Source organism: Protobothrops mucrosquamatus, unplaced genomic scaffold (assembly GCF_001527695.2).
Source record: "Protobothrops mucrosquamatus isolate PMUCROS unplaced genomic scaffold, P.Mucros_1.0 scaffold1212, whole genome shotgun sequence".
NCBI lineage: Eukaryota > Metazoa > Chordata > Lepidosauria > Squamata > Viperidae > Protobothrops > Protobothrops mucrosquamatus.
This window is the reverse complement of record NW_015387421.1, coordinates 107,418-118,081: the sequence shown is the minus strand read 5'-3', so window position 1 is coordinate 118,081 and position 10,664 is coordinate 107,418. Positions and strand designations below refer to the sequence as shown.

General features: G+C 34.6%; 1 protein-coding gene across 1 annotated transcript in view; it reads right to left on the bottom strand.

Annotated features, from left to right (window-relative positions):
* Positions 1-384: 384 nt before the first annotated feature.
* Positions 385-10,664, bottom strand: part of NUP205 (nucleoporin 205) — a 40,257-nt gene continuing 29,977 nt past the window's right edge. Inside the window, 11 exon segments of the mRNA XM_029285030.1 lie at positions 385-675; positions 2,173-2,231; positions 3,775-3,903; positions 4,616-4,739; positions 5,246-5,412; positions 5,939-6,065; positions 6,439-6,567; positions 7,228-7,304; positions 7,791-7,917; positions 8,097-8,235; positions 9,111-9,232. Coding sequence (XP_029140863.1) covers positions 523-675; positions 2,173-2,231; positions 3,775-3,903; positions 4,616-4,739; positions 5,246-5,412; positions 5,939-6,065; positions 6,439-6,567; positions 7,228-7,304; positions 7,791-7,917; positions 8,097-8,235; positions 9,111-9,232 — 1,353 coding nt within the window. The 3' untranslated portion in view covers positions 385-522.

The following is a 10,664-nucleotide window of genomic DNA, read 5'->3' as shown; positions in this document are numbered from 1 at the left end:
AAGGTGATCACATGACCCCAGGACACTGCAACCATCATAAATATGGGCCACTTGCCAAGCATCTGAATTTTGATCACATAACCAAGGGGATGCTGCAATGGTCCCAAGTGTAAAAAATAGTCATAAGTCGCTTTTTTCACTGCTGTTGTAACTTTGAACAGTCTCTAATGAACTGTTGTAAGTCAAGGACTACCTGTAGACAAAATCATTTTACACACACATTATTTCATTTCATGTGGGTTGCCAGAGTTAAAGAAAAAAAAATCTGGCCAGTGTTTGACACTGATATACTGATACCAGAATTTTTATTCTTGTTAATTATATTCTATTTCCTTTTCAAACTAATTAACCTTGTACACAAATGTGGCTGTTTAAAAAAGTTTATTTTTCCACTTAGGTAATGAATGGCAAGAACACACAAAAATTACTCATACATGTAATGAAACCTATTAAAATTATTTCACCATAATTTATAAAATGTTACTTGTACAAAAAACATCAATAATGAATAAACATTATTCTTCATCCCCTTGATATTCTTAGCAGGCCACGGATACGTCTAACAAGTGCTTGAATGAAAGTATAGCGTGACCGCACCTTAGAATACAGTCCTTCTATATCTAGAAGTTTCTTCTGAAGGGATTCTCCAAAAGTATTGGTTGCCTCTAGCTGAAGCTAAAAAGAAACAACAACAAAACCCAAGATAATCTTTATTTATTAAATCCTCCTTTAATGCACTGCTAATTTAGATTCAGTGGTTTATATAAATGGGGTCTTCTTTGAAGCAGACCCAGCCTTGCTTTTTAAAATCTAAAAAGTAAGCATATATATTTATGTCATGCCATGCCTAGGTTTAACATATGCTTGTTACAAAAAGTAAAGTGAAAATCCAATCCTGATATTATAACATTGTAAGAATCAGAAGCCCATTACAATATTATTATTTTAAAGTTTTAAAATATAGACTTTGATGGAAAGAGAAAGATGATACAGGGACGCACCCAAGAAACCTAATTATCCCTAAATTTCTATTCTCAAATATATGAAAAATGATAAATACAAATAATATATAAATTACTCAAGTGTATGAAAAAATAGTCAATTATATTCATTTATTTTAAAGCTAATATACTTTTTACTGTTATAATAATGTAAGATTTGCAAAGAAAAAACAAGGCAAAGTATGCTTTCTTTTTAATGGTTTACATTTTGTTAATTGAAAGGAAATGAAAAGAAAAATTCCAATATTTGCTTCTGCTTTTAAATTTAGTATCATAATAGAAAAGTGTAAAGGAGACGAGACAAGAAAAAGCAAATATGTTGGATAATTTCTTTTATTACAGAGCCAGTTTAGAATAGTGGTTAAACTGGGAGACTAAGTTCTAGAGTAGTGATGGCAAACCTTTTAGAGACTGAGTGCCCAAAAACCACCCCCCACCCCTGCTCTGCCTCCCACCCTGCCTACTCTGCCCCCGCCCGCCCAGCCGCAGGACCACGCACCGCCTCCATGGCCCACCGCAGATCGCCCAGGCAGCCCTGCAGCACCATGGCAGCCACGCCCTCCACCCGCACCCCACAGCATCATCTGCACACTATGAGGCGCGAGGGCAGAGTCTTGTCCCTGCTGCCCCGCTATGTCTTTGGCTGTGCTGCTCCGTGCGGGCTGTGCCTGGGGGCGACTCTCCTCCAGGGGGGCTGCTGGTGAGGAGGGGGCCATGGGGGGAGGCAGGGCTGGGGTGATGGCGTGCGTGCCCACAGAGAGGGCTCCGAGTGCCACCTTTGGCACGTGTGCCATAGGTTCACCACCACTGTTCTAGAGTTTAGTTGGGCAACCGTGGTCTCTCTCTCTCAGTCTTAGGAAAGAGGCAGTGGCAAACCATTTTCAAAAAACCTTGCCAAGAAAACTGCATGGACTACTACTCACTATGTGTCAACCCCTCCCACAACCCTTTATTACTAATATTCATAACCCACAAGAACAAGTATGGTTCTAGAAGCAATATTTATGCTGGATTGTTGTGTATTTATTGACCATTCAGAATGAATAATTTCAAAGGTAAGTAGCATTGAACTAATCAAAAATTTTATTTTTAAGGACCAATAATCACTTAATAAAAGTAATGTAGAGAATCAAGCCCACTATTTATAAAGAAAACCTTTGAAAGATCCTACCTGATCTATATCAAGTTGGCTTACTCTGCTCAATCCACTTGTTACATCGAAGTTAGTTTCTGAATTAAAGGAATGTTGGAATTAAAAATTAACATAGTTATGTCCAAAGCAAGCTTTAAAAATATGCAATGTTACGTCATTTTAGAGTTGCATAATATCTATACATGGAATCAAAAATTATTCTAGTAAATAGAAATATTTTATCAATTGATATCTTTGTTCTAGTACATATAAATAGAGAGACAAAGAAAATCTGAGATCCTTATACCAACTGCGTCTCCTAAAGGAGCCATCTCAATTCAGCTGTTTTGGAGGACTATTAACCTTAGGGAACTGGTAGGGCAGCAATTACAGAGCATTGTAGATGAAAAGAATTGTCTGAATCCCTTTCAGATATGAGAATAGAATAGAATAGAATTATTCTTTATTGGCCAAGCGTGATTGGACACACAAGGAATTTGTCTCCAGTGCATAAGCTCTCAATGTACATATAAACAACAAAGTGATAAATTGTAAGATACCAATAGGAGAATATAACAGGAAACATGAGAAGGATAATAGCAATACAGCCCAACTACATGGGTAAATATTCTTAGGCATAAATCAATGCTGTGGGAATTAGGTGATTAGCAGAGGGATGGCATGGGGGAAAAAATTGTCTTTGTATCAAGCCGTTTTGGCATGCAATGCCCTGTAGTGGCATCCTGAGGGGAGGAGCTGAAACACTGTATGTCCAGGATGTGAGGGGTCTGTAGATATTTTCTCAGCCCTCTTCCTGGCTCCTAATAATAATTCCGATAATAATTATAAAAAATATAATTATTATAAAAAATATAAAAGTAATTAAAATAATAATTACAATAATCAGATAAGACTACATCTTATATGTAGATGATTGTAAGATGATCTGGATGGAGGGAGTATGACCCTGTTGATCTTGTGAACATCTTGAAGGCCTCTTTTATACCACTGGTCATAGTATTCCACTGAACTGTGTAGGGTGTGGATTGTGTCCTCTTTATTTTTCAATCTCTACATGATTCTACTGAAGAGGTCATCTATCAGCACAATATAAGGTACCATGTTGATGATAACCAACTATATATCTCCACTTTAAGCTAAGAAGGAATTGTAAATCAAAATGATATCCCAATGCCTGGAGGCTGTTAGGGACTGACTGGATGGAAGAAACAAACTTTAGACTTATTTTCAGCAGAATGAAGAGGTCAGATTTAGAAATCTAACTCTAGAGTAAGTTCATATTTTATTCTAGAAGGGTTGTGCTTCCTTATGAGAACAGGATCGTATTCTGGGGGTTCTGGATTCATGTTTCCTGCTGGAGGAATAAGTGGAAGCCATTACTGAGGGGCAAGTTACAACTTCTGTTTCAACTACAATTTCCCCTGGAATGGGAGCCTTTATAAGCATGATTCATGCATCTAATTAATCACAAAATGCTTAAACCAATGTTTTAGTTTTGTTGTAGCAGAATCCATTAAAACTTTTCCAATCCTAATTGATTAAAAATAGTTGCATAATCTGCTGATTAAACTTTAAGAGATAACATAATGTAGGAATTTAAATAAATTTAAGGAAAATTACCTTGTAATCTTCTGTTCCTCAACTGAGTCCTGGGAGCCAAAAGAGAAGCTTGGGAATCTGCAGGAGTACAGTGTAGTAGATAGTGTTCAAGATGCCGCCAAAGAATAAAAAGACAGGTTTCTATAATATCTGAAAACATATCTAGTAAAGGAGCTTACATTTATTGTCCATATACATGAGCATGTATATAACAAAATAAAGCAAGAGATAATCATACAGTTGCTGGGTTAATGGCAAATAAGGATCTGTTTCATTCCCACATTTAAATTATTTCTTCCAGAATACACATACATTCTATCATTTTTAAGCAAAACCAAGTTCTCTAGTTGCAGTTTAAATTATTTTTATTGCTTTCTCAAACGTTATTAAATAACTTTATATTTAGACTGCTCAATTAATATTCCTAACAATAATCATAATCCCAAACTGCATTTAATGCCTCTTAAACAAAAAATCTTCCCAGAAGTTCTGCTGCATTTAAAATGTTATCATCTTATAGAATTAAACAGTCTCTCACAAAAGTTCATTTTTTTGATTAATTTTAAAGGTTATAAAATTGTAATGTTAGATCAATGGTCATGCAGATTTTTTTGATATTTAAAAAACTATTACATCTGATTACAGTCTTTGAACAAAGGCTATTATCTATTTAAAATCAAGAAATCACAAATTGTTGAGATTTGCAAGATTGGTTAAAAAAAACATTTAAGTTGGATAGCAGTGGAGGAAGTCACTTTTCACCATATTAAGTTCTTAATTTTGTTCCTAAAGGTTTTAAAATACCATCTCTGAAGTTTGCTCTAAAAAACAAATTAGTTTTCACATAATGATCAAAGGATACAGCAACACAGAGAAAGCAATTTGGCTCTATTGTTGATCAGCTTCACTAAACGTCGCTTTGCTAAAATATACTTTTGGGTAGTGGAAATTTTGTCTACTCCAGCTAGAATAACAGACTGGCACAACTATGGAAAGAAAGAAAGACATATAAACATGTAATATTGTGTACTTAGCCATCATACAAAGTAAGAGCTCTACAAAACCAACTTCTCATATAAAGACACATATTATTCCAAATAAAAAATAAGCTTAAAGAGAAATTTTACAATGAGAAACTCTGGAATATTACTTGTATAGCAACTTTGATACATTTGGCATCTCCCGAGATCTCAGTCACTGAATAACTTGATAATCTCCGCAAAGACTGATTAACAACAGAAAAAATTAAAAGTCTCTTTATTCTTCTAAGAAAAGCAAGAATATTTAATTTTTTCTCATTCAGAACTTACACTATTACAATACAAAAAGAGGCAGTAAATACCATCCCTCCCCATTGTACTGATACACTTAGTATCCCCTTCACTGATTGTTGTAATTACTGTCATATAAAATATAACATGAAGGGGTGCAACAATTAAAGGATAAACTTGGTGGAAATAGTGAAAGCAAGAGAAGGATACAGGAAAATTACCTCTTTTATCTCTTCTGGTGGTAGCTGTTCCACATTTTGCAACTTGCTAACATTCTGACGATGACTATCGTAGTAACTGAAGAAGTCATTTGCACTTTGTTTTAAGAGATAGACAATAATACCCAGGCCAGGCAATCGCCAATATGGAATCACTGGTGCTTGTGTATCTAAAACAGGTAATAATCCACGTTAAAACAAAGAGCATTTGCCATAAAGGTGGATCCCACTAAATTAAAAACAAACTTAATCTAAAATAAAAGCTAAAGAGTTAATTGTACTTTATTACAAAAGTGTGGCCTCCAATGTCATGTATTTGATATTGCCCTCCCATCCACATGTAGAGTACAAACATGTAGAAAATAAGTACTACAGTATGCTACATATGTAAACATTGAGAGCAAAGTCACACAGACATATATGGTATGCCATATTATATGGAAGATAATCATACTGGCAAAGTGAATAACTATGACAATTCAGCATATTGCGGAACTAACACTTTTACAAACTAAAGCAGCCTCTGTGGCAGAGAATGTCTAGGTTCTGCATCAGTCTCAACCTCCCAAATGTAAAAGCAGACCTTAAAAGCGTGACATAAACAGCCTTCTCAGTACATGAGAATATGGGAAGAATTGTTAACTATAATATCTAGAATGCATGTTTTAATTTACCCAAGTAAATCCACAAACTTACCCTGCCGAGGTCCATCTCGATTGGTGGACTCAGAAAGACTGGGAGTGAAGAGGCAAACTGTGTGTTCAAAAGTAGGGGCACACTGTACCATAAGCAGCTGGCAATATTCCATCACATTGGCACAGATCTAGAGATATAGATGTAAAGTTTTTTTTTTAATACAATGTCTCTTATTGCTTTGAAAAAGGCACAGAAAATAGAAAAAGGTATTTGAGAATGTTGCAGTAACAGCCTTTGTTCCTTCATTTGACTTATATCCAGCCTTTTATATAGGAGGCCAAAGTGGTGTATGTGTGTGTGATGCTCCCTCACATTCCCCACAACAACCTTGTGAGGTAAGTTGGGCTGAGCAAGAGAGAGCAATTAACTAAGTCCCCCTGGGAGCTTCTGCAGCAGAGAATGGACTAGAACCTGGGTCTTCTCACTCCCAGTACAACACTTCAGCCGCTAGACCACCTCATTTCTCAATTGTATATACAGAGGTTTATTGAATGGCTCACCTGTTGCATGGCTAGTTCAATATCATCTCTCTTGTTCACTCTATCCGCCTCTGTGTGATCATCTTGCAACCTGAATTGGTGCAGTCTCTCTGAACTACCAAAACGCGTGAGTAGGCCTAAGCACTGGCGCTAAAAGCAAATGAAAATAAACCAATGATTAATTCTGTTCTCCAGATGTTTACCATTAATTGTATAAAAATTCAATGTGTTGTGTTTAAGGTATAAAATCATATTCTGCATTACTGACCACAATATTAAATTAAAATTCTTGCCTTTTTCATTTTTCTCAATGGTTTTATCTGTTTTGAAAATTTGCAATTAAACATTTTGTTCCTGACAGTATCATACTTTATTCACCTCACCTACCCTGCACCTCACAAAATTTTACAAAATATAACTTGGGCTGTACCTTATGTTCCTTGTTTCTGCACACCTTTTATGCCCTAAAGTTCATTCTGCGAAACTATTTGTTGTATTTAAATATTATGCCACAACTAGTTTTGTCTTTGGAAAAGCATAGGGAATATGTTTACTTTTAATGTAAATCTTAGCTAAATTATAACATTTATTCTTTTGTCAAAAAACAAGATGGATAAATAATAAATACTTTAAACAGCCTATAAAAATGTGTATACTACTTATTTTATCATACGCTTCTTAGAATTAATGATGATTCAAGTGGTCTATAGAACTATGTAATTAAGTAAATAAATACTGCTGTGAAGTTGTGTTATTAGAGTAAGTTGTAAACTACTAAAGAAAACAATTGCTGTAATTATAGAAATTTACCTGAAATCGCCCTATATGTCCTTGTAGTTCAATCTGCATTCCTTCATTGAAATCAGGGTCGAAGTCACCAAGCACACCTAATGAAACAACACTCCATAATAGATTGAAATATATTTTTTATAAGGGCATCTTCTGCTAGGCTGTAGTAATTACCCACTTTATTTAGCAGGATCATATTAATTTTTAGTTGTTTCAGAATTTTCTTGCAATTTTTAGAAAAATTTTTAGGAGAATTTAGGAGCTTTTCTAATAAGCAGTTTCTGCTGAACTGTATAAATAAAATAGTTCAGCATTCTAACTTCTCAAAATACACAGTGATTTTGATTGATTGATTGATTGATTGATTCACTCCCTGGAAGAATATAATGAACATGTGAGTCTAAAACCTATATTAGAATGCAAGACTGTAATGTCTATTATATGGATTAAGAAAAGATTCTGTGAACTTTCTCTTCCTTGCTCTATACAAGTGGAAAGTTTTTATAATATATTTTATAAATATTTAATGTTATCCCAATAAAAGAAAGTGTGTTGTTTTGTGTCAAAAACAAAAAACATCTTGCCTGGTAAAGCAGCTTTGCTGATTATTCCAGTTAGTAATGCCAATTCTTGCAAGGCTCCCACACTAACTTCCTGACACCGCAAGATTGCTTGGACAGCATCTGAATGGGATATTAGGAACTGCAAAACCTATGAGACAAAGAGAGAGGGAGGGAGGAAGGGAGAGAAGCATACAAAGAAGCAAAGTTCAAATGTAATTAATTCAGGGAGCTGGAAATAAGAGCACATAGTATCCAATGATATCCAGTATCCAATAGTATGTAACTTTGAGAATAATTGAAATGAACAGCCAGTTTCTGTCATCTTACCTGCCTGGCAGCCTGAGCATGTTGTGCCATGCTAGAAGTAAGGATGATCTGGCAAAGCTGGAGAGCAGGCAAAAGAATCTGGTGATAACGCTCTACAGGAGCAGGAATGAAGACTGGAGGATCTCGCATTCCAAATATTCTTAAATGAAGAAGCGAAAAGGAAACCGATAATCTAGTTATGTTAAAAAAAACCTTGAAAACTCAAGATAGTACATATTTTACAATTATAAAATACAAAACATACTCTCTGTATACTCTCAGAACACTTATCTAGCTTAGCACTAGCTTGGCTTATACGTGATAATACAGGTGGTCCTTGAGTTACAACCTTAATTGTAGTGGAATCTCCTGCTAGGCTGTTAAGAGGTCTTAAGAGGGGGGCAAACCTAGAATCCTCGCACTGCAGAAAGTGGCATAGGCCTGACTTCCCAGAATCCCTGAAGCCTTATCAGACGATTTCCCAGGGAATGTAATCGGTCTGGCAAGCTTCTTGTAAGACAGGTGACCAACAATAAAGCATCTGCTGGAGATTATTCATGAGTAGTTCTGGTATAATCCATCTAGCACAGATGGCTGGGAAAGGATCGCTTGGCATTACTATTTGTTTTGAGATTTAAGTGGAGGTCATGCTTTAGATAGATGGATAAATTTATTTCAATTAGTGGCCAGAAAAGAAAATATAACAAAATTCAGTTTTGATTTAACATTAAAGTGAATGAAATCTTAGATTTATTTATTTACATAGATGATTTCGCAGCCCATAAAACGGGGCTGTAGCATACATAAATCCTTGTAAAATAAAACAAAAAATGAAAAAAATGCAATGAAACATAGATTAATATAACCAGTTACTATTTATAAAACTATCAAACCCTATATTTTTAAAGGAAATGTAACGGTTTATCAGTAAGTGAAATAATTTCAATTCTAGTCAAAACATGCACTATAAACATATAACACTAAAAAAAACCACTAACCAGGATGTTACTTTGGAAATCTGGTGTATAAACTTACCCTTGTTGATCTATTTCTGGCCGCATATCATATACCTGAAACTGTGCAAGTTTCACTATTACTCCAGATCTCAATAACTCTAGTGCTCCTTGCTGTATTTTTGCTACTTTGGTCAGGAAGGCCTGGAGGAAAAAAAAGTAAATATTTTATTTGTTAACAACAAGAACAAGAATCCAAGAATCAGAATATATGGTGAGAAATCGGATTTGCCAAGAAGTAGCTGGAGGCTCATCCCTTAAACCTCACTCCTTAGGTCATCCCTTCTTCTTACCTACAGAGAGAGACTGCCTTGAGTGATAGGGTGTCAGCAAAACGATGATTCAAATATTGATTTTAGCAAGTCACAAACAGACCAAGGGTCAAGATAAATTTGACACAAGACTTTGGAATTAATTATAAACACAGCTTCCTGTGGAAAAAAGCTTTTGTTTTGAATTACTTAAAAAATCATAAGAAAATAGAATTTTAATAATTGGACACTACAGGGAACTAAAATTACAATTAAAGGAGATAAACACTTAAACTAAAATTACAAATATGAATGAACCAAAATATTTTAACATTGAACGTACAGAAGGATAGTTTTGAACAACGGTCCTGGAAGTTAATTTTAAGACTGTAGACAGTCTGTATTTAAAATATGTTATGGAAAAGGAATTGATTTGAAAGTGAACCTAAAAATGAAGGCTACAAAAATGGAAAAACATGTCACATTGGACATCCAAAAGAACTGGCTGATGTCTTAGTAATTGAAAGGGATATACAAATAACAAACCAAGAGTGACCTAGGTCCTAGTTAATTCTCCTATACTGGATTTGCAAAAGAATTGCAAAACTGAAGAATTTTATCAGAAAGGACAAAGGACATTATTTGAAGGGACTAGAGTAAAAGGGAGAAATATAAATTTGGTTTATTTGATGAAGATTAAAATAGATATGTTGTTATCTCTAGTAACCCTTAATGGACTTCTGCTGACACTAGGACTGAACTGATGAGGTTTTAAGGATTTGTTTATAGATAAGAGACAAGATATGGGAAGAAAAGATTATTTGCTATATTTTAAGAGAAGATGCTAAATTATTAAAATTGTTTATACTTGCTGTGATAAAGGGGGAAGTTTTATGTGTGTGCATGTATATGTATTTCTACATTATTTTTTCTATTTTTTTCTTTTCTGCATTTTCTATTTTTTCTTTTAATTTTTTTATTTATAGTTTCTATTAGCTTTTATTGTTGTAATTTTTAATAAAATTACTATTAAAAGAGAAAGATATACTTGAGAAGCTGACCTCTGACCATTTAAGAGAATTAATTGGGAAGGCTGGGAGAATGCTAGATAGTAAGTACGTTATGATTTGCCTCTTTTAAATGAATAACCTACTATTGCAAAGCAGAAAGAAAAAACCTCATGTGAAGTGGTAGAACAGATTAGAGTTCAGAACTTTAACTGTTTTCAACAACGATTTTGTAAAAATATGCTTCAGAGATGAAATAGAAAGTTCTTTTAATCTGGCTAATGGATAGAAAGGAGAGTATTCACAGATATGGACAAT